This window comes from Eucyclogobius newberryi, unplaced genomic scaffold (assembly GCF_026437365.1).
Source record: "Eucyclogobius newberryi isolate DKJ021-1_F unplaced genomic scaffold, fEucNew1.0.hap1 SCAF_6, whole genome shotgun sequence".
NCBI lineage: Eukaryota > Metazoa > Chordata > Actinopteri > Gobiiformes > Gobiidae > Eucyclogobius > Eucyclogobius newberryi.
Genome location: NW_027316278.1, coordinates 27,706,804 through 27,729,939, shown reverse-complemented (window position 1 = coordinate 27,729,939; position 23,136 = coordinate 27,706,804). Strand labels below are relative to the sequence as shown.

The 23,136-nt window shown below is 41.8% G+C and overlaps 1 protein-coding gene across 1 annotated transcript; it reads left to right on the top strand.

Moving 5' to 3' along the window:
• The first annotated feature begins 213 nt into the window (after positions 1 to 213).
• On the top strand, positions 214 to 8,101 carry LOC140347380 (chondroitin sulfate N-acetylgalactosaminyltransferase 1-like). The gene is made up of 9 exons (XM_072433810.1): positions 214 to 730; positions 810 to 910; positions 1,943 to 2,121; positions 2,724 to 2,940; positions 4,392 to 4,493; positions 4,834 to 5,015; positions 6,167 to 6,261; positions 6,349 to 6,430; positions 7,682 to 8,101. Exons 1-9 carry the CDS (start codon positions 371 to 373, stop codon positions 7,957 to 7,959), a joined length of 1,596 nt encoding a protein of 531 aa, XP_072289911.1. The 5' UTR covers positions 214 to 370; the 3' UTR covers positions 7,960 to 8,101.
• Positions 8,102 to 23,136: the final 15,035 nt, after the last annotated feature.

The following is a 23,136-nucleotide window of genomic DNA, read 5'->3' as shown; positions in this document are numbered from 1 at the left end:
AAAATAATAATTAATGATAGAAACAGGTCCGTTGACTTCCTGTTCAAAACTTCAGAACCAAGAAGCCCCCGCCTCTTCTACAAGTACTTTGAGCTTATGATGAAGGAACACCAAAATTAAACGTTCAAAAAAGTCAGTTTTACATTATACTGTATATCCCATTACCCAGGTCACCTCTTGAATAACTAACTCCTTGACTCTCATTTTAGGATCCCTTTTGGGGCACAACACAGCTGAAGACTGAAGACTGTGGATTTCAGTTGGAGATTTGACACTATGATTACCTCTCTGAATGCGGATACCATTTTTTGCAGCCAATATGTTTTGGCTGATCATTTAAAAAAGACCCGGACAAATAAACTCTTCCGCCATGTTTAAGAGGTGGCTCCTGGCCCTGGTGGCTCGGGTCGGCCTCATCGTTTTGGCCCTTGGCTGTTGCCTCGCGCTGGCTTACTTTCTGGCGTGTAAACCTTCCAGCACTCACCGCGCCTCCTTATCATCTGGCGGGAGTTCTGCATCCAAGGAGCGCTACCTGGCTCTCCTCCAGGAGCGGGAGGACACTCACAGACATTATGAGAACAGCCTGAACAAGCAGATCTCAGAGCTGAAGGAGGCGCTGGAGGAGAGGACGCAGCAGCTGCAGGAGGCTCTGGACAAGGCCAAGGCCAAGGGGATTCTGCCTCTGGGGCTGGAGAGTCTGAAGAAACGCCCGACGCAGATCGACCTGAAGGTGAGGGCTTGAAGCAGCTGTGCGGAGGTGAGCTGAACGAAGCCGGACAGAACAGTGACTGATGTGTGTTTTGCTGCAGGAGTTCTTCCACTCACAGCTGAACCAGGCTGAGGTCATCTATGGGGTCAAAGTGTCCAGTGAATATGAAGTCATCTCTTACGACGCCTTCACACTGCAGAGGTAAGGTACATACAGTTGTTCAGTATTCACACTTTTGACTCGTAACTGCAGGGTTGGCAGTGGCTCAGTGGGTAGGGTTTTTGCCCATTAACTGTGAGGTCAGCAATTCCACCCCAGCTCTGTCCAGTGCACACAGTTGTTGTGTCCTTGGGCAAGACACTTCACCCATCTTATGTATGAATGTGGTAGTGGTGATTGGAAGGTCAATGACGCAGATTGGCAACCTCAGTTTCATCCAACCCAAGATCAGATGTGGCATCAGAAGTATTTGCCCTATATTGAGTTTGGGGAGTATTGCGTTCACAACATTTTCACCCAACCAGACCCAACCAGAGTCATCCTGGAACTGGACTAGATCAGAACCTAAATTGAGTCAATGCACCTTCAGAGGCTTAGAAGCTTAAAGATCAACAAAGCAGCAAAACGTAAGCCATTACAATGGAAAAAAATCCAAATCTCTGTTTGTCCCTGGCTGTGGCTCCAGTGTACCACACAGTGATGGAGGAGGTGAGGATGGACTTAATGATGGCCGTGTAGCACCATCATCTCCACTGTCAGATTGGCATTCCTCAGCTGCCGCAGGAAGTACATCCTCTGCTGGGCCAGTAGCTCAAGATATATCGAGCATACAGACATTGTCTACTGCCAGTCAGAATCAGAATCAAAAAAGGTTTTATTGCTATTGACAGTGAACAAAATTCAGAAACTACAAATGTTCTACAGTATGGTATAAAAACACTGAATATGAATTAATTAAATAAGTAAATAAATAAACGCTTTGTCTGAATATGAATTTACGAAGTTTGTAAAAGTGCAAATAGATGACATATTGCCACACATGGAAGTGCACAAGTGATTGTTTGAGCTCTAATTTGACCCCTTGAAACTGTACTGTAAGTAAAATTCACATTTCCAGTGTACCTTCTGGTCTTGTTTTGTTAATTCTAAAAGATTCAATCTGGGATAGATTCCTTCCACAGTAGAACTTTATGTGATCTGCTAGATTCCAGTAGATGTGCACTGTTTACCCAGGGTGTACCAGCTGGAGACAGGACTGACCAAGCACCCAGAGGAGCGCCCCGTAACGAAGGACCGGCGGGACGAGCTGAACGGGGCAGTGGAGTTCGCTCTGCACGTGCTCAATGGACCTCGGCAGCACATGGACGCCGGCAGGAAGAAGACCACCTTCTCCCCCGCAGACTTTATTCAGGGTATGTCACACAGGGCTGTCTACAGGTAATATCAGAGAAACTAATGTTGAGTGGATTTGATCAAGGTGGAAATACTATTTTGATTGCACTAAAGTAGATTTTGCTGTTGAAAAAGCTAAGATACAAAGCTAAGATACGTATATATACACATACTGATGATGTGGTTTTGCCTAGAATGTTCCACAGTATGGCATTAAACGTATCTACCTTTCATTTATAAGATTGCAGGTGTTTTTATTGCTCACAAATATCTTGATAGACATTCAATTTTAGTGGAAAAAGGTGACATATTTTGGTAAAACTTTATGATACCTACACTTCTATTTGTCTTAATAAACTAGGAACAAAGACTTAATTCATAATTAACAAATTATTTATTAGGAATGATCCAGGCTTTATAACTTAATTAATACCCAACTCCTGACCCAATAATTAACTACTAGATACTAAGCCTGTGCCATTCTTCATAAATAATGTTTTCAGTATGTTTTAGTTATAGTAAAGTGGTACCTATATATTTTTTTAGACTCAACTTTTAATAAATCATTTTGAAGGAAACAAAAAAATTCTACCAGAAGGCAACTTTGATTCCTTGTCCCTAGGTCTGTCCCGTACTGAGAGGGACAAGGGCACAGTGTATGACCTGGTGTTTAAAGGAGACACGGCGCACGACTTCACCAAGCTGGTTCTGTTCAGGCCGTTTGGTCCCGTCCTGAAGGTGCGCAGTGACAGAGTGGACACCAGCCGCGTCCTCGTCAACATCATCGTCCCACTGTCCAACAGGCTGGACACCTTCAGGCAGTTCATGAGCACCTTCAGGTATTGTGTCGTCCTCACACGCCCGCAAAAAACAAACACATATGCCAAAGCAAGTCATTTGTGCTGGATTCTGTCATGCTGCTGCAGGACGGATAACGGAACATTTGTTGTATTCTGCATTTTATTGCTGTGCTGAAATGTAACTACATATTCTATATATTGTAATGCATTCTGTCTTTGTGGACTGTGCTGTATTCTTGTATTGATGGCAACATTGGTGAATAGATCAAAACATTTCCTTCTAGTGGGACAATAAAATCAGTTTTTATCTTTATTTTTATTTTTGTATACGGAGTGATAATGAATGCACATCTGTAACAGTTGTAGTGTAAATAAGGTGCTTATTTCCATATGTCGTTCCGAGGAAGGTGACACTGAAGACAATTACAAAGAAAGACACACATAGAACAGTAAAAGGCCAGAGTTTAAAGCGCTCACGGACTTGGTTTTCTTTTATGGATTTAAAAGTGAACAGAGATGGATATTCTCTTATTGTCAAAGGAAGACTATTCAAATCATTAGTCTCTTTGACAGAGAGCACAGTCCGTCCAGATGTGGTGTATCTGCGTGGTGCCAATTACAGCCATATTCTCAAATGAGAATGAACACAAATGGGCTGAGAAATGTTCGTTATAATTATAAAAGGTGGAACCTCGCACTGACCCTGGTGCAGAATGGTGGCATTGGTGTTTTGGGTTGGTCCTGGCTTACTGTCATACTCACATGCAATAATGTCACATTCATGTGCATATAACTGATGTAAATAGTGTTTATTTTACCATTATTATTAGTATTATTTTGTCTTACGCTAGCTGTTTTTATTTTATTTTATCTTTATTTTCCCCCTCCATTCCTTATTAAGAAATGAGAGGTTTTGTCATCTCTGTTTTTGTTTATAAGAGTTTTGTTTATAAGAGTTCTTCTATTGAGAGTGTTTTTTAAACTTAAAAAATACTACTATAAGTTATCTGTCCTTTTCCTCTGTATCACCTGCATTGCAACAATGAAATTTCCCCATGTGTGGACAATAAAGGAATATCTTATCTTATCTTCTATAGAATTTGGACATATTCCTCATGTCTGTCATCAAATAACGTAATGACACTGGTGTCTAAATCATCCAAGAAAACAATCATAAGGATGTAAATTATACATTCTATATATACATTTAAAAAAAATTCAATTTCACCGTTTTAAATCTGAAAGTTCCCTCTGGTAAGTGTTTGCGCTCCCCCATATCCCTGGTTGGGGAAACAATGCAACAGCACAACAAACTATGAGACGAGATATATTATACTACGGTATTATTAATATTGTCCAATATAGAGCATTGTTCTCACAACATGCTTTAGAGTACAAGAGAAGTCAGAACCAATCTTTTTTCCTTCCATCTGCTAATTCACCAACGAATGTCACTGAGAATCAATGTTTCAGTTTCTTCTCTGTTTCAGATTGGTGTGTATCCAGCAGGACGGGCGTGTCTATCTCACTGTGGTCTACTTTGGACGGGACCAGATCAATCAGATTAAGGCCATCATAGACCAGACCACCAGGTGAGAACGCTCTCCCTTCTGTACGACGCCTTTAAAGTTTAAGGTTTACCGTATATAGGCATGTTTTCAAAACTATTGCTGGGATTTGGATGTGTGATAACGTTCTGTAGGCCTATAATATTTAATGGGGATGGGGGCTACTAAAAAGACTGTTAATATGCATGTTTTTGTTCAAAGGCCCGGTCACTATTTAAGGATCATGTATTTTCCTTTTGATTTTGTTAATGATATTATACTTTCAGATCATCAAATGCCAGATTCTGAAATTCTCGTCAGTAAACATGAAAAGAAAAAATAATTGTGTTTATTTGTATCTGACTTTCATTTCGGTTGTCGTCAGGGAGACCCGCTTCAGGAGTTTTACACTGATCCTGTTAAATGAGGAGTTTTCTCGTGGGCGGGGATTAGAGGTGGGTGCCCGGGCGTGGAGGCGGAGTCAGAATGTCCTGCTCTTCTTCTGTGACGTGGACATTCACTTCACCGCAGAATTCCTCTCATCCTGTCGCCTGAACGCAGAGCCTGGTGAGACTGCACAACATACTTGCCACTATTATTTTTTTACTTTATTGTAATGTTTCAATGTTTCAATTTCCTCATGATTTTGAAACAGGGAAAAAAACTACTGTATTGTCATTCCACTCTCCCAATATTAAAGAATCTACTCATATTTTTCCTTTCTGATTCGAGGCCCTCTTTCCCCTCGGGTCAAGGACATGAAGGAACAGACTTGAAATTTAAGCTCAATAACTGCAATAACACCATATTTTCTGTTTTTAATCAATGACACACAGAGATTGGAAGAGCATATAACATACAACATACAACCCAAAGTCTCCCTAAAAAGTCCTGATGGGGATCATGTTTTCTATGTAAATTCCACTTTTTATTGAATTCATGTGATCCCATTGAAAAAGTGGAGCAGAATATTGTTATGTATTTTTAACAGTTCAAGGGCTTTGATCAGGTTCAACATCTGTGGAGTTTGCTTCTGTGGACATTTCTTATAAACTTAGACAAACTTTATTGATCCACAAGGGAAATTACTTGGAAACATTTGCTCAACCTTCACAATATATTAACAAAGATGAAAAAATAAAAGTGTTGTGAAAAATTCAGAAGAAGAAAAAACGTTCAAACTAAACAGGGCAGTTTATAATACTCTAATACATAATATATTAATTTGAGAGAATTAACTCTAAATAAGTGGGACAAGGAAGAGGGGCCTAAAGGTTTGTGAAGGACAAGCAAAAGAATGATATTTATTCATCCTATCTGGACCACATGTAGCTGTAACTTTCATTTTGACAACCGTTTTTTATAAATATAGTTTTAGTCTGTTCAAAAATACTTGTCAATGCTAATCTGACAAGCTAGGTTTAGTTAGACAGTACAAATGGAGTTGTTGGGGGAAACGTCAACACATTGCAACCATTACTTTCAGTCAATTGAGTCATTCTTATTTGATTTCCTCAGCAAATTATATGAAATTGACTTATGGCGAAATACACGTGGCATATCACCTGACAACTCCTTTATCTGAGTCTAGACCAGAGGAAACCTTTCTTGGTTGGCTAATATCTTTCCACTTTCAGCACCACATATACTTGGTAATGTTGTGTTGCAATATTACGTACGCTACATTACGATTGTTGCTTTGTTTTGTCTGTCTCCAGGTAAGAAAGTCTACTACCCTGTCCTTTTCAGCCAGTACAACCCCGCCATAATCTACAGTAACCAGACACAATCTCCTCCGCTTCAACAACAACTGGTGTGTGATAAAGCAGAGATGTGTCGGGCATGATAACATAGCAAAGACAATAACACGACATACTTTTGTTTACCTTTTGTGCCTAAGGTGATAGAAAAAGAATCTGGCTTCTGGAGAGACTTTGGATTTGGCATGACATGTCAGTATAGGTCGGATTTCCTCAACATAGGTAACTGCAACGCTCTTCATTATGATATTCAAAACTAAACTATTTTTACTGCTGGTGTTAAGAAGACATCCGAACACACGTGGCTAACTCATATTATTTCATGGAAGTGAGGTAGAATATTGTTAATATATATTTTTAACAATTCAAGGGCTTTGATCAGGTTCAACATCTGTGGAGTTTGCTTCTGTGGACATTTCTTATAAACTTAGACAAACTTTATTGATCCACAAGGGAAATTACTTGGAAACATTTGCTCAACCTTTACAATATATTAACAAAGATGAAAAAATAAAAGTGTTGATAAAATTCAGAAAAAGAAAAAACGTTCAAACTAAACAGGGCAGTTTATAATACTCTAATACATAATATATTAATTTGAGAGGATTGCTGAAGGGCTAAATAAAATAATCATATTTGCTTTGGTTTATATTGAGGTGTGAGTAGCACAGATGGTTCAACCCCCATTACTTTAGCAAGACGTTTCATTCATATTTCCTATACAAACATGTTATAACTGGTGGATATTTCTTTTGCTTGATCCTCAAATATTATAATGTTTCTTATACAGTCCAGGTTTGTATTCATATTTTATTCATTTTAAGGAACAAAAACACCCAAAAGAAAAAAAAGAAAACTTTTAAACAGTCAAGAATTTACAAATACATGTACCAAAAAATGCTATTTACATTTCCGGCACAGTTACTTTTTCATTTGGAAGTGTTCAGATTAGAGTTACTTCTTCAAATTAAAGGAAAACATCACCGTATTTGATTTGCCTTTGCAATTTGGGCTTCGAAATTAATGGTATTCGTGAGAAAAATAGAAAACGCAGCTCTTGTAGTGAATGCGTGTGCGATTTTGTTTCATTGTTTGATTTTCAAACTTTGCTGGTAAAATCAAGAAATATGACGCCGTTTTAGGTCATGTTTTTACAATAATAATAATAATAATATAATGCAACTTAAATACTTCAAAGCATTCACATCACTATATACACTGAGTAATGTTCAGTCCATTCACTTTTTGTACGATACTTGAACCCTTAATCAAAGTATTTACTGGAACATCTGAGTACATTTCTGACAGATTACAAACGTCTTAACTGATCATTATCGAGAGGATCAAAAACATATCAAGATACACATTTTTGTCAACATCACCCATCTTACACAGCACGTTACCATCAGGAATAGGGCAGGACGGTCACTGGTCCCTCTTCTTCTTGCATTTGTTGAACTTGTCTTCTTACAGGTGGGTTTGACCGCAGGATCAAAGGCTGGGGGCTGGAGGACGTGCACTTGTATAGGAAGTACCTGCACAGTAAGCTGATGGTCATCCGAGCCCCCTCCCGTGGCCTCTTCCACCTTTGGCATGAGAAGACGTGTGCGGATGAGCTGCCCCAGGACAAGTACAAGATGTGTATGCAGACCAAAGCCATGAGCGAGGCGTCTCATGGCCAGCTGGGAGCGCTCTTGTTCAGACAACAGGTTGAGGCCCATTCAAAGCTGCAAAAATGGAAGAGTCGATGAAGCTGTGTGGATGGAGCAGGAATACAGGAGATACTGTGAAACAAACTGAACTGCAATGTTGAATTTTTAAAGTTAACCTTTTATTGAGTTAACAGATGAATTATATTATATTTTATGACAATTAAAATTATGTATACATGTGCTTTTTTTTTGTCTGTTGCTTTTTATGTGACTTTGACTTTCATAAGGACAAGTTCCTGAGGCTTATTTAATAAACCACCTATATTTCTATCAGAATACCAACAATATGATTCAAAATAGTGTTTATAACCAATTTGAATACTACGACGGAGTATAAGGGCCAACCAAGAAAAAGAAATGCGCTGCACTACGAGAATAAAGTCATTAAATATAGCCGCAAGCGGCAATGATCGGCCCTCGCTACGCCGCCGCCACGCCGCAAGAGGAGGGGGCGCTAACGCGCCCCAATTGTCCTTTTATTACGCCTACTGCTGAATCTGTGACGCTGTCACATCTTCTCCCCTTTGTTTTACCATCAAAAAGCAATTTTATTTTGAATTCTTGGCAAAATGTGCGGCTTTGCCGCACAGACACCGTGACTCTTTGAATAAAAATGTGGATAACTTTTGATGGTCCACCCCTGAAGATGAGTCTCACCAAATTTCAGGTTAATATGTCTAACGCCCTAAGAGGAGTTTGTGAAAGTCTAAAGTGTAAACATGTTCTGGCGATTTCCCCATTGGAATAACATGGAAGGTTTCGGTCATCGTTACGGCAAAGCCATAACAATTATGACATGGGTCTCATTTACTTTTTTGATGGGGATGCCAAAATTGAGTTGTGTGTCAAATTTCATATAATTTCGCAAAACTAAATATTTAACCTCCATATAAAATCTGTAGGGGGCGCTGTGGCTCCAAATTAATTTATTTCACTTCAAGTAGGTTTAGGGCAAAGAGTTTAACAACTGATTCTAATTTGACGCAATTCAGACTTTATCTGCGCAAACGGCAGAAATGTTAAATTTGGGAGATTTCTGAAATTCTTGCTACAGTTTGCGGCTTCGCCGCACAGAGACCGTGAGAGGTATCAATGTAATTTGGATAACTTTTGATGTCCCACTCCTCAGTAGCATTTTCACCAAATTTCAGCTTTTTAGGGCCAACACCCTGGGAGGAGTTCGTAAAAGTACGACGTTTGGAAAAACTCCGAAGTCATGTTTAGCCATTTTTGAAGCAATATGGCCGACATTTGGTTGGGCGGACGGCGTTGCCGTAATAATATTTTTTACTTCTCGTCACCATCTACCTCTGCGCCAAATTTCATTATTCTACGATCAGATTTTTTTTGGGTCATTTCCCATCTCTCAATGCATTTTTGGTACATTTGGGGGCGCTGACGCGCCAATTTTTTTATTTTAGAAAAGGGAAATAGCCAGAATGTAGAGAGGCACGATTTTTAGAGGTGTGAACATTTTTGTGACTTTTCGTCAATGTTCACTGGGTGAAAAATAGGGGGGTTGGTCCCGAGAAGAAAGAAAGAAAGAAAGAAAGAATATTAAAGCCGCAAGCGGCATCCAACGGCCCCGCCGGCCTTCCGACTCTGCGCTTTCGACTTGATAAAGATGGCGCCCTTATTGTGTGTTGAATAAAAAAAGAACTTGACAGACGGCGACACATTGGACATGGCCAATCCAGTGCAAATGAACACAAGTGTCAGTCAAATTTGCTGCGCCGCCGCACAGAGACCGTAGCACTTAGAATATAAATATGGATAACTTTTGATGCCCCGCTTGTGTAGATGATATTTCCCAAAGTAAAGCTTGATCGAGCTATTGCCCATGGAGGAGTTTGTTAAAGTGTGAAGCATGCATTTGAACATTTCAAAGATTTGGCGTTTTCCCATTTGTGACAGTATGTTTGCAGCTCCACGGCACAGAGACCGTACCACTTAAAATCAAAATATGACTGACTTTTGATGCCCCGCTTGTGTAGATGATTTTCCCCAAATATGAGCTTGATCGGGCAATCGCCCTGGGAGGAGTTCGTTAAAGTGTGAAGTGTAAAAATGTGGTGATTTTAGAGATTTCGCTGTTTTCCCATTTCTGACATATATTTGCGGGTCCGCCACACAGAGACCGTAGCACTTAGAATCAAAATATGGGTAAGTTTTGATGCCCCGCTTGTGTAGATGATTTTCTCCAAATATGAACTTGATCGGACAATCGCCCTAGGAGGAGTTCATTAAAGTGTGAAGCGTAAAAATGTGGTGATTTGAGCGATTCTACGATTTTCCCATAAGGATAACATGGGATGTTTCTGTCATCGCTACGGTTACGCCGTACAAAATATGACTTTGGCTCTCATACTTTTATGATTTGGATGGCAAATTAGAATTTTGTTCAAAATATCATGTCATTTGGAAAAACTCTATTGTTTATAGGCCACTCTGAAGGCCAAATAGTCAGAATTCTGGGAAACGTTTGCGGCTCCGTCGCACAGAGACCGTAAAATCTATCCTTAAAATTTGGATAACTTTAGATGCCCCACTTGTCTAGAGGACGTACACCGATTTTGAGGTCGGTGGGCAAAACGCACTAGGAGGAGTTTGTTAAAGTGTGAAACAGAAAAATGTGGATATTCGAGAGATTTAGCGGTTTTCCCATAGGGATAACATGGGAGGTTTATGTCATCGCTACGACTACGCCGTAAAAATTAAGGCATTTGTCTGATTGGCTTTTTTGATCGGGACGCCAAAATAGAATTTTGGGTAAAGTTTAGAACATTTTGGTAAAACTAATTTTTGACCTTCAATGTTAATTTAAAGGGCACTCTGTAGGGGGCGCTATCGCGCCCATTTAAATTTTGTCATCATAAACTGGTCCAAACTAGAAAGTTGAACAACTGATTCAAATTTGGTCCTAATCGGACTTGTTTTGATCAAATGGGAAAAATTTTTAGATCTGCAATATCCCAAAATAAGTTGTCCAACTTTGCGGCTGCGCCGCACACAGACCGTAAAAGGTATCTCAAAAAATTTGATAACTTTAGATGCCCCACTTGTCCAGAGGACGTACGCCGATTTTGAAGTCGGTGGGCAAAACGCCCTAGGAGGAGTTCGTCAAAGTTTGACGTGAACAAAATGGCTAACACAGCGTGTTTTCATTTTCAAAGGAAGATGGCGGCCATAGGGTAAGTCTGGGGGCGTGGCCACAATAATATTTGTTTTTTGTCCTCACAAGAGGAATGCGTGTTCCGAATTTCGTAGCTTTACGACAAAGTTGACCTCGGGGCGTCTCCCAATAGGCGCAATGTATTTTGACTTTTGTCGGTGGCGCTGTCGCGCCATTTTTTTAGGAAAAAAAAAATGGCCCAGAAAAAACAAAATTTTTCGCCGATTCTGAATTTTGGACAAAGTTTGGTGAGTTTTTGAGCATGTTCAGGGGGTCGAATTAGAGTTCAAAGCGATGAAGAACAAGAAAAATTAAAGCCGCAAGCGGCATCCAACGGCCCTCGCGGGCCGCCGGCCTTCCGACTCTGCGCTTTTGACTTGATAAAGATGGCGCCCTTATTGTGTGTTGAATAAAAAAAGAACTTGACAGACGGCGACACATTGGACATGGCCAATCCAGTACAAATGAACACAAGTGTCAGTCAAATTTGCTGCGCCGCCGCACAGAGACCGTAGCACTTGGAATAAAAATATGGATACCTTTTGATGCCCCGCTTGTGTAGATGATTTTTCCCAAAGTAAAGCTTGATCGAGCTATTGCCCACGGAGGAGTTTGTTAAAGTGTGAAGCGTAAATGTGAACATTTCAAGGATTTGGCGTTTTTCCCATTTGTGACAGTATATTTGCAGCTCCACGGCACAGAGACCGTAGCACTTAGAATCAAAATATGGATAACTTTTGATGCCCCGTTTGTGTAGATGATTTTCTCCAAATATGAACTTGATCGGACAATCGCCCTAGGAGGAGTTCGTTAAAGTGTGAAGCGTAAAAATGTGGTGATTTGAGCGATTCTACGATTTTCCCATAAGGATAACATGGGATGTTTCTGTCATCGCTACGGTTACGCCGTACAAAATATGACTTTGGCTCTCATACTTTTATGATTTGGATGGCAAATTAGAATTTTGTTCAAAATATCATGTCATTTGGAAAAACTCTATTGTTTATAGGCCACTCTGAAGGCCAAATAGTCAGAATTCTGGGAAACGTTTGCGGCTCCGTCGCACAGAGACCGTAAAATCTATCCTTAAAATTTGGATAACTTTAGATGCCCCACTTGTCTAGAGGACGTACACCGATTTTGAGGTCGGTGGGCAAAACGCACTAGGAGGAGTTTGTTAAAGTGTGAAACAGAAAAATGTGGATATTCGAGAGATTTAGCGGTTTTCCCATAGGGATAACATGGGAGGTTTATGTCATCGCTACGACTACGCCGTAAAAATTAAGGCATTTGTCTGATTGGCTTTTTTGATCGGGACGCCAAAATAGAATTTTGGGTAAAGTTTAGAACATTTTGGTAAAACTAATTTTTGACCTTCATTGTTAATTTAAAGGGCACTCTGTAGGGGGCGCTATCGCGCCCATTTAAATTTTGTCATCATAAACTGGTCCAAACTAGAAAGTTGAACAACTGATTCAAATTTGGTCCTAATCGGACTTGTTTTGATCAAATGGGAACAATTTTTAGATCTGCAATATCCCAAAATAAGTTGTCCAACTTTGCGGCTGCGCCGCACACAGACCGTAAAAGGTATCTCAAAAAATTTGATAACTTTAGATGCCCCACTTGTCCAGAGGACGTACGCCGATTTTGAAGTCGGTGGGCAAAACGCCCTAGGAGGAGTTCGTCAAAGTTTGACGTGAACAAAATGGCTAACACAGCGTGTTTTCATTTTCAAAGGAAGATGGCGGCCATAGGGTAAGTCTGGGGGCGTGGCCACAATAATATTTGTTTTTTGTCCTCACAAGAGGAATGCGTGTTCCGAATTTCGTAGCTTTACGACAAAGTTGACCTCGGGGCGTCTCCCATAGGCGCAATGTATTTTGACTTTTGTCGGTGGCGCTGTCGCGCCATTTTTTTAGGAAAAAAAAAATGGCCCAGAAAAAACAAAATTTTTCGCCGATTCTGAATTTTGGACAAAGTTTGGTGAGTTTTTGAGCATGTTCAGGGGGTCGAATTAGAGTTCAAAGCGATGAAGAACAAGAAAAATTAAAGCCGCAAGCGGCATCCAACGGCCCTCGCGGGCCGCCGGCCTTCCCACTCTGCGCTTTTGACTTGATAAAGATGGCGCCCTTATTGTGTGTTGAATAAAAAAAGAACTTGACAGACGGCGACACATTGGACATGGCCAATCCAGTACAAATGAACACAAGTGTCAGTCAAATTTGCTGCGCCGCCGCACAGAGACCGTAGCACTTGGAATAAAAATATGGATAACTTTTGATGCCCCGCTTGTGTAGATGATTTTTCCCAAAGTAAAGCTTGATCGAGCTATTGCCCACGGAGGAGTTTGTTAAAGTGTGAAGCGTAAATGTGAACATTTCAAGGATTTGGCGTTTTTCCCATTTGTGACAGTATATTTGCAGCTCCACGGCACAGAGACCGTAGCACTTAGAATCAAAATATGGGTAAGTTTTGATGCCCCGCTTGTGTAGATGATATTCTCCAAATATGAACTTGATCGGACAATCGCCCTAGGAGGAGTTTGTTAAAGTGTGAAGCGTAAAAATGTGGTGATTTGAGCGATTCTACGATTTTCCCATAAGGATAACATGGGATGTTTCTGTCAACGCTACGGTTACGCCGTACAAAATATGACTTTGGCTCTCATACTTTTATGATCAGGATGGCAAATTAGAATTTTGTTCAAAATATCATGTCATTTGGAAAAACTCTATTGTTTATAGGCCACTCTGAAGGCCAAATAGTCAGAATTCTGGGAAACGTTTGCGGCTCCGTCGCACAAAGACTGTAAAAGTTATCCTTAAAATTTGGATAACTTTAGATACACCACTTGTCTAGAGGACGTACACCGATTTTGAGGTTGGTGGGCAAAACGCACTAGGAGGACTTCGTTAAAGTGTAAAACATAAAAATGTGGTAATTTGAGAGATTTTGTGGTTTTCCCATAGGGATAACATGGGAGGTTTCTGTCATCGCTACGACTACGGCGTAAAAATTTTGGCATTTTTGTGATTGGCTTTTGTGATCGGGACGGCAAAACAGAATTTTGGGTAAAGTTTAGACAATTTTGGTAAAACTAATTTTTGACCTTCAATGTTAATTTAAAGGTCACTCTGTAGGGGGCGCTATCACTGCCATTTCAATTTTGTCAGCCTAAACTGGTCCAAACTAGAAAGTTTAACAAATGATTCAAATTTGGTCCTAATCGGACTGGTTTTGATCAAATGGGAGCAATTTTTAGACCTGCAATATTCCAAAATAAGTTGTCCAACTTTGCGGCTGCGCCGCACACAGACCGTAAAAGGTATCTCAAAAAATTGAATAACTTTAGATGCCCCACTTGTCCAGAGGACGTACGCCGATTTTGAAGTCGGTGGGCAAAACGCCCTAGGAGGAGTTCGTCAAAGTTTGACGTGAACAAAATGGCTAACACAGCGTGTTTTCATTTTCAAAGGAAGATGGTGGCCATAGGGTAAGTCTGGGGGCGTGGCCACAAAAATATTTTTTTTTTGTCCTCACAAGAGGAATGCGTGTCCCGAATTTCGTAGCTCTACGACAAAGTTGACCTCGGGGCGTCTTCCATAGGCGCAATGTATTTTGACTTTTGTCGGTGGCGCTGTCGCGCCATTTTTTAACGCAAAAAAAAATGGCCCAGAAAAAACTAAATTTTTCGCCGATTCTGAATTTTGGGCAAAGTTTGGTGAGTTTTTGAGCATGTTCAGGGGGTCAAATTAGAGATCAAAGCGCTGAAGAAGAACAAGAAAAATTAAAGCCGCAAGCGGCATCCAACGGCCCTCGCGGGCCGCCGGCCTTCCGACTCTGCTCTCTGCATTTTACAGAGATGGCGCTAACGCAATTATCTAAGAACTAAGACAGTGACACATTGGACATGTGGACAACCAGTGCAAATGAACACAAATGTCGGTCAAATATGCAGCTCCAGCGCACAGAGACCGTGACACTTGGAATAAAAATATGGATAACTTTTGATGCTCCGCTTGTGTAGATTATTTTCCCCAAATATGAGCTTGATCGAGCTATTGCCCACAGAGGAGTTCATTAAAGTGTGAAGCATAAATGTGAACATTTCAAGGATTTGGCGTTTTTCCCATTTGTGACATATATTTGCGGGTCCGCCACACAGAGACCGTAGCACTTAAAATCAAAATATGGATAACTTTTGATGCCCCATTTGTGTAGATGATTTCCCCAAATATGAGCTTGATCGGGCAATCGCCCTGGGAGGAGTTGGTTAAAGTGTGAAGCGTGAAAACGTGGTCATTTTAGAGATTTCGCTGTTTTCCCATTTGTGACATATATTTGCGGGTCCGCCACACAGAGACCGTAGCACTTAGAATCAAAATATGGATAACTTTTGATGCCCCGCTTGTGTAGATGATTGATGATTTTCCCCAAATATGAGTTTGATCGGACAATCGCCCTAGGAGGAGTTTGTTAAAGTGTGAAGCGTAAAAATGTGGTGATTTGAGCGATGTTGCGGTTTTCCCATAGGGATAACATGGGAGGTTTCTGTCATCGCTACGACTACGCCGTAAAAAATAAGGCATTTGTCTGATTGGCTTTTTTGATCGGGACGCCAAAATAGAATTTTGGGTAAAGTGTAGAACATTTTGGTAAAACTAATTTTTGACCTTCAATGTTAATTTAAAGGTCACTCTGTAGGGGGCGCTATCGCGCCCATTTCAATTTTGTCATCATAAACTGGTCCAAACTAGAAAGTTTAAGAACTGATTCAAATTTGGTCCTAATCGGACTCTTTTTGATCAAATGGGAGCAATTTTTAGATCTGCAATATTCCAAAATAAGTTGTCCAACTTTGCGGCTGCGCCGCACACAGACCGTAAAAGGTATCTCAAAAAATTGAATAACTTTAGATGCCCCACTTGTCCAGAGGACGTACGCCGATTTTGAAGTCGGTGGGCAAAACGCCCTAGGAGGAGTTCGTCAAAGTTTGACGTGAACAAAATGGCTAACACAGCGTGTTTTCATTTTCAAAGGAAGATGGCAGCCATAGGGTAAGTCTGGGGGCGTGGCCACAATGATTTTTTTTTTTTGTCCTCACGAGAGGAATGCGTGTCCCGAATTTCGTAGCTTTACGACAAAGTTGACCTCGGGGCGTCTCCCATAGGCGCAATGTATTTTGACTTTTGTCGGTGGCGCTGTCGCGCCATTTTTTAACGAAAAAAAAAATGGCCCAGAAAAAACAAAATTTTTCGCCGATTTTGAATTTTGGGCAAAGTTTGGTGAGTTTTTGAGCATGTTCAGGGGGTCAAATTAGAGTTCAAAGCGCTGAAGAAGAACAAGAAAAAATATAGCCGCAAGCGGCAATGATCGGCCCTCGCCACGCCGCCGCCACACCGCCGCCACGCCGCAAGAGGAGGGGGCGCTAACGCGCCCCAATTGTCCTTTTATTACGCCTACTGCTGAATCTGTGACGCTGTCACATCTTCTCCCCTTTGTTTTACCATCAAAAAGCTATTTTATTTTGAATTCTTGGCAAAATGTGCGGCTTTGCCGCACAGACACCGTGACTCTTTGAATGAAAATGTGGATAACTTTTGATGGTCCACCCCTGAAGATGAGTCTCACCAAATTTCAGGTTAATAGGGCTGACGCCCTGGGAGGAGTTTGTGAAAGTCTAAAGTGTAAACATGTTCTGGCGATTTCCCCATTGGAATAACATGAAAGGTTTCGGTCATCGTTACGGCAACGCCATAACAATTATGACATGGGTCTCATTGACTTTTTTGATGGGGATGCTAAAATTGAGTTGTGTGTCAAATTTCATATAATTTCGCAAAACTAAACATTTAACCTCCATATAAAATCTGTAGGGGGCGCTGTGGCGCCAAATGAATTTATTTCACTTCAAGTAGGTTTAGGGCAAAGAGTTTAACAACTGATTCTAATTTGACGCAATTCGGACTTTATCTGCGCAAACGGCAGAAATTTTAAATATGGGAGATTTCTGAAATTCTAGCTACAGTTTGCGGCTTCGCCGCACAGAGACCGTGAGAGGTATCAATGTAATTTGGATAACTTTTGATGTCCCACTCCTCAGTAGCATTTTCACCAAATTTCAGCTTTTTAGGGCCAACGCCCTGGGAGGAGTTTGTAAAAGTACGACGTTTGGAAAAACTCCGAAGTCATGTTTAGCCATTTTTGAAGCAATATGGCCGACATTTGGTTGGGCAGACGGCGTTGCCGTAATAATATTTTTTACTTCTCTTGTCACCATGTACCTCGGCGCCAAATTTCATGATTCTACGATCAGATTTTTTTTGGGTCATTTCCCATCTCTCAATGCATTTTTGGTACATTTGGGGGCGCTGACGCGCCAATTTTTTTTATTTTAGAAAAGGGAAATAGCCAGAATGTAGAGAGGCACGATTTTTAGAGGTGTGAACATTTTTGTGACTTTTCGTCAATGTTCACTGGGTGAAAAATAGGGGGGTTGGTCCCGAGAAGAAAGAATAATATTCCGATGCGAAAACAATGTTTCCCATTTTTCAAATATCATAAACTATACATTTTCGGAAAGCGCTCGCGCTTTCCTACCTCATGGTGTGGGTCCCTGGTCACTGACGGGTACTTTCGTTAATTTTGAGTGGGCTCCGCCCACTTTGTGTTTTTGGCCCTCTATACAGTAATAATGTTCAATTTTTGCATTACATGCTTATATGCACGGAACATGCAAGAGATGGGGAACGTATTCGTGAGCTACTTAGCGCAAATGAGTGCTTTATATGGGGATGACGACCGCGAAGCGTCATCTCAATGTAAAGTGCTCGTTTAGTGCGCACTTTTGCACGGGCTTCGCCCGTTTACAACGGTAATGTTCCATTTTCCTACTACTAATTAGTATGCACGGGGCGTGCATGAGTGAAGGAGTGCGTTAGTGAGTGTTTGGAAGTGGGCGAGCGCTTCGCGCTCGATTTCGTGCGCACTACGTGCGCACTTTCGCAGCCGTGCTTCGCACGGCCTTACGAGATTAATAGGCCTCTCGCCAGCTTGTGGCGCTCGGGCCTAATAATATTTTTAGCAAAAACAATATAGCCGTTTCCACTATAACAACAAATTATACATCGTTTGAAAGCTCTAAGCCTTCCCCATGCCGCCATGGGGTGGAATCATCATTACGAGCGCTTACGCGCTCGTCACTCCCTATTCCGTCGGGATGCCCCGCCCACTCCCCATAGACTTCCATTGATTTGAGCAGATACAAGCATGACCCATGCCTGCGGCATGGATTTTCGCGTACGGGACGATGCCAAGAGGGTTTTTGGAGGAATGCAGCGCTTCGCGCTGCTGTTGTCAACAATGAGTGAATGGGCTACGCCCATTCACTCATTGTTGACTATTTCTGTCATAGCAGGAGTAAGTATGCATGATCCATGCCTTCGGCATGGGCTAGTTCACTGTACTTGCCAGGGGCGACGGGGTACCAAACATGCGGGCTGCGCCCGCATGTTTGGTCAGACAGTTGCAACGCTGCCTTCGGCAGCGTTGCGGGAGCAATAGGCCCTCCGCCCTGCTGGGGCTCGGGCCTAATAATATTCCGATGCGAAAACAATGTTTCCCATTTTTCAAATATCATAAACTATACATTTTCGGAAAGCGCTCGCGCTTTCCTACCTCATAGTGTGGGTCCCTGGTCACTGACGGGTACTTTCGTTAATTTTGAGTGGGCTCCGCCCACTTTGTGTTTTTGGCCCTCTATACAGTAATAATGTTCAATTTTTGCATTACATGCTTATATGCACGGAACATGCAAGAGATGGGGAACGTATTCGTGAGCTACTTAGCGCAAATGAGTGCTTTATATGGGGATGACGACCGCTTCGCGGTCGTCATCTCAATGTAAAGTGCTCGTTTAGTGCGCACTTTTGCACGGGCTTCGCCCGTTTACAACGGTAATGTTCCATTTTCCTACTACTAATTAGTATGCACGGGGCGTGCATGAGTGAAGGAGTGCGTTAGTGAGTGTTTGGAAGTGGGCGAGCGCTTCGCGCTCGATTTTGTGCGCACTACGTGCGCACTTTCGCAGCCGTGCTTCGCACGGCCTTACGAGATTAATAGGCCTCTCGCCAGCTTGTGGCGCTCGGGCCTAATTAAAGCCGCAAGCGGCATCCAACGGCCCTCGCGGGCCGCCGGCCTTCCGACTCTGCTCTCTGCATTTTACAGAGTTGGCGCTAACGCAATTGTCTAAGAACTAAGACAGCGACACATTGGACATGTACAATGCTGTGCTTAACCAGTGCAAATGAACACAAATGTCGGTCAAATGTGCAGCTCCAGCGCACAGAGACCGTGACACTTGGAATAAAAATATGGATAACTTTTGATGCCCCGCTTGTGTAGATGAGTCTCCCCAAATATGAACTCGATCGGACAATCGCCCTAGGAGGAGTTTGTTAAAGTGTGAAGTGTAAAAATGTGGTCATTTTAGAGATTTTGCGGTTTCCCCATAGGGATAACATGGGATGTTTCTGTCATCGCTATGGCTACGCTGTACAAAATATGACTTTGGCTCCCATACTTTTATTTTGGGGATGGCAAATGAGAATTGTGTGCAAAATGTCATGTCATTTGGAAAAACTCTTGTTTATAGGCCACTCTGAAGGCCAAATAGTCCAAATTCTGCGGAAAGTTTGGGGCTCAGCTGCACAGAGACCGTAAATGATATCCATAAAATTTGAATAAATTTAGATGCCCCACTTGTCTAGAGGAGATACACCGATTTTGAGATCGGTGGGCCAAACGCACTAGGAGGAGTTTGTTAAAGTGTGAAGCGTAAAAATGTGGTCATTTTAAAGATTTCGCTGTTTTTCCATTTGTGACATATTTGCGGGTCCGCCACACAGAGACCGTATTACTTAGAATCAAAATATGGATACCTTTTGATGGCCCGCTTGTGTAGATGATTTTCCCCAAATATGAGTTTGTTCGGACAATCGCCCTAGGAGGAGTTTGTTAAAGTGTGAAGCGTAAAAATGTGGTGATTTGAGCGATTCTACGATTTTCCCATAAGGATAACATGGGATGTTTCTGTCATCGCTACGGTTACGCCGTACAAAATATGACTTTGGCTCTCATACTTGTATGATCAGGATGGCAAATTAGAATTTTGTTCAAAATATCATGTCATTTGGAAAAACTCTATTGTTTATAGGCCACTCTGAAGGCCAAATAGTCAGAATTCAGGGAAACGTTTGCGGCTCCGTCGCACAGAGACCGTAAAAGCTATCCTTAAAATTTGGATAACTTTAGATGCCCCACTTGTCTAGAGGACGTACACCGATTTTGAGGTTGATGGGCAAAACGCACTAGGAGGAGTTCGTTAAAGTGTGAAACAGAAAAATGTGGATATTCAAGAGATTTAGCGGTTTTCCCATAGGGATAACATGGGAGGTTTATGTCATCGCTACGACTACGCCGTAAAAATTAAGGCATTTGTCTGATTGGCTTTTTTGATCGGGACGCCAAAATAGAATTTTGGGTAAAGTTTAGAAAATTTTGGTAAAACTAATTTTTGACCTTCAATGTTAATTTAAAGGTCACTCTGTAGGGGGCGCTATCGCGGCCATTTCAATTTTGTCAGCCTAAACTGGTCCAAACTAGAAAGTTTAACAACTGATTCAAATTTGGTACTAATCGGACTGGTTTTGATCAAATGGGAGCAATTTTTAGATCTGCAATATTCCAAAATAAGTTGTCCAACTTTGCGGCTGCGCCGCACACAGACCGTAAAAGGTATCTCAAAAAATTGAATAACTTTAGATGCCCCACTTGTCCAGAGGACGTACGCCGATTTTGAAGTTGGTGGGCAAAACGCCCTAGGAGGAGTTCGTCAAAGTTTGACGTGAACAAAATGACTAACACAGCGTGTTTTCATTTTCAAAGGAAGATGGCGGCCATAGGGTAAGTCTGGGGGCGTGGCCACAATGATTTTTTTTGTTCGTCCTCACGAGAGGAATGCGTGTCCCGAATTTCGTAGCTTTACGCCAAAGTTGACCTCGGGGCGTCTCCCATAGGCGCAATGTATTTTGACTTTTGTCGGTGGCGCTGTCGCGCCATTTTTTAACGAAAAAAAAAATGGCCCAGAAAAAATCAAATTTTTCGCCGATTCTGAATTTTGGGCAAAGTTTGGTGAGTTTTTGAGCATGTTCAGGGGGTCAAATTAGAGATCAAAAAGCAGAAGAACAAGAAAAATAATAAAAATAAAAATAAATATAGCCGCAAGCGGCAATGATCGGCCCTCGCCACGCCGCCGCCACACCGCCGCCACGCCGCAAGAGGAGGGGGCGCTAACGCGCCCCAATTGTCCTTTTATTACGCCTACTGCTGAATCTGTGACGCTGTCACATCTTCTCCCCTTTGTTTTACCATCAAAAAGCTATTTTATTTTGAATTCTTGGCAAAATGTGCGGCTTTGCCGCACAGACACCGTGACTCTTTGAATGAAAATGTGGATAACTTTTGATGGTCCACCCCTGAAGATGAGTCTCACCAAATTTCAGGTTAATAGGGCTGACGCCCTGGGAGGAGTTTGTGAAAGTCTAAAGTGTAAACATGTTCTGGCGATTTCCCCATTGGAATAACATGAAAGGTTTCGGTCATCGTTACGGCAACGCCATAACAATTATGACATGGGTCTCATTGACTTTTTTGATGGGGATGCTAAAATTGAGTTGTGTGTCAAATTTCATATAATTTCGCAAAACTAAACATTTAACCTCCATATAAAATCTGTAGGGGGCGCTGTGGCGCCAAATGAATTTATTTCACTTCAAGTAGGTTTAGGGCAAAGAGTTTAACAACTGATTCTAATTTGACGCAATTCGGACTTTATCTGCGCAAACGGCAGAAATTTTAAATATGGGAGATTTCTGAAATTCTAGCTACAGTTTGCGGCTTCGCCGCTCAGAGACCGTGAGAGGTATCAATGTAATTTGGATAACTTTTGATGTCCCACTCCTCAGTAGCATTTTCACCAAATTTCAGCTTTTTAGGGCCAACGCCCTGGGAGGAGTTCGTAAAAGTACGACGTTTGGAAAGACTCCGAAGTCATGTTTAGCCATTTTTGAAGCAATATGGCCGACATTTGGTTCGGGGGACGGCGTTGCCGTAATAATATTTTTTACTTCTCTTGTCACCATCTACCTCGGCGCCAAATTTCATGATTCTACGATCAGATTTTTTTTGGGTCATTTCCCATCTCTCAATGCATTTTTGGTACATTTGGGGACGCTGACGCGCCAATTTTTTTTATTTTAGAAAAGGGAAATAGCCAGAATGTAGAGAGGCACGATTTTTAGAGGTGTGAACATTTTTGTGACTTTTCGTCAATGTTCACTGGGTGAAAAATAGGGGGGTTGGTCCCGAGAAGAAAGAATAATATTCCGATGCGAAAACAATGTTTCCCATTTTTCAAATATCATAAACTATACATTTTCGGAAAGCGCTCGCGCTTTCCTACCTCATGGTGTGGGTCCCTGGTCACTGACGGGTACTTTCGTTAATTTTGAGTGGGCTCCGCCCACTTTGTGTTTTTGGCCCTCTATACAGTAATAATGTTCAATTTTTGCATTACATGCTTATATGCACGGAACATGCAAGAGATGGGGAACGTATTCGTGAGCTACTTAGCGCAAATGAGTGCTTTATATGGGGATGACGACCGCTTCGCGGTCGTCATCTCAATGTAAAGTGCTCGTTTAGTGCGCACTTTTGCACGGGCTTCGCCCGTTTACAACGGTAATGTTCCATTTTCCTACTACTAATTAGTATGCACGGGGCGTGCATGAGTGAAGGAGTGCGTTAGTGAGTGTTTGGAAGTGGGCGAGCGCTTCGCGCTCGATTTCGTGCGCACTACGTGCGCACTTCGCACGGCCTTACGAGATTAATAGGCCTCTCGCCAGCTTGTGGCGCTCGGGCCTAATAATATTTTTAGCAAAAACAATATAGCCGTTTCCACTATAACAACAAATTATACATCG

Coding starts and splice junctions, on each gene's coding strand:
- LOC140347380 (XM_072433810.1), top strand. CDS start 371: ATGTTTAAGAGGTGGCTCCTGGCCCTGGTGGCTCGGGTCGGCCTCATC. Junction 911..1,942: donor GACGCCTTCACACTGCAGAG/GTAAGGTACATA, acceptor CTGTTTACCCAG/GGTGTACCAGCTGGAGACAG. Junction 2,941..4,391: donor CAGTTCATGAGCACCTTCAG/GTATTGTGTCGT, acceptor TCTCTGTTTCAG/ATTGGTGTGTATCCAGCAGG.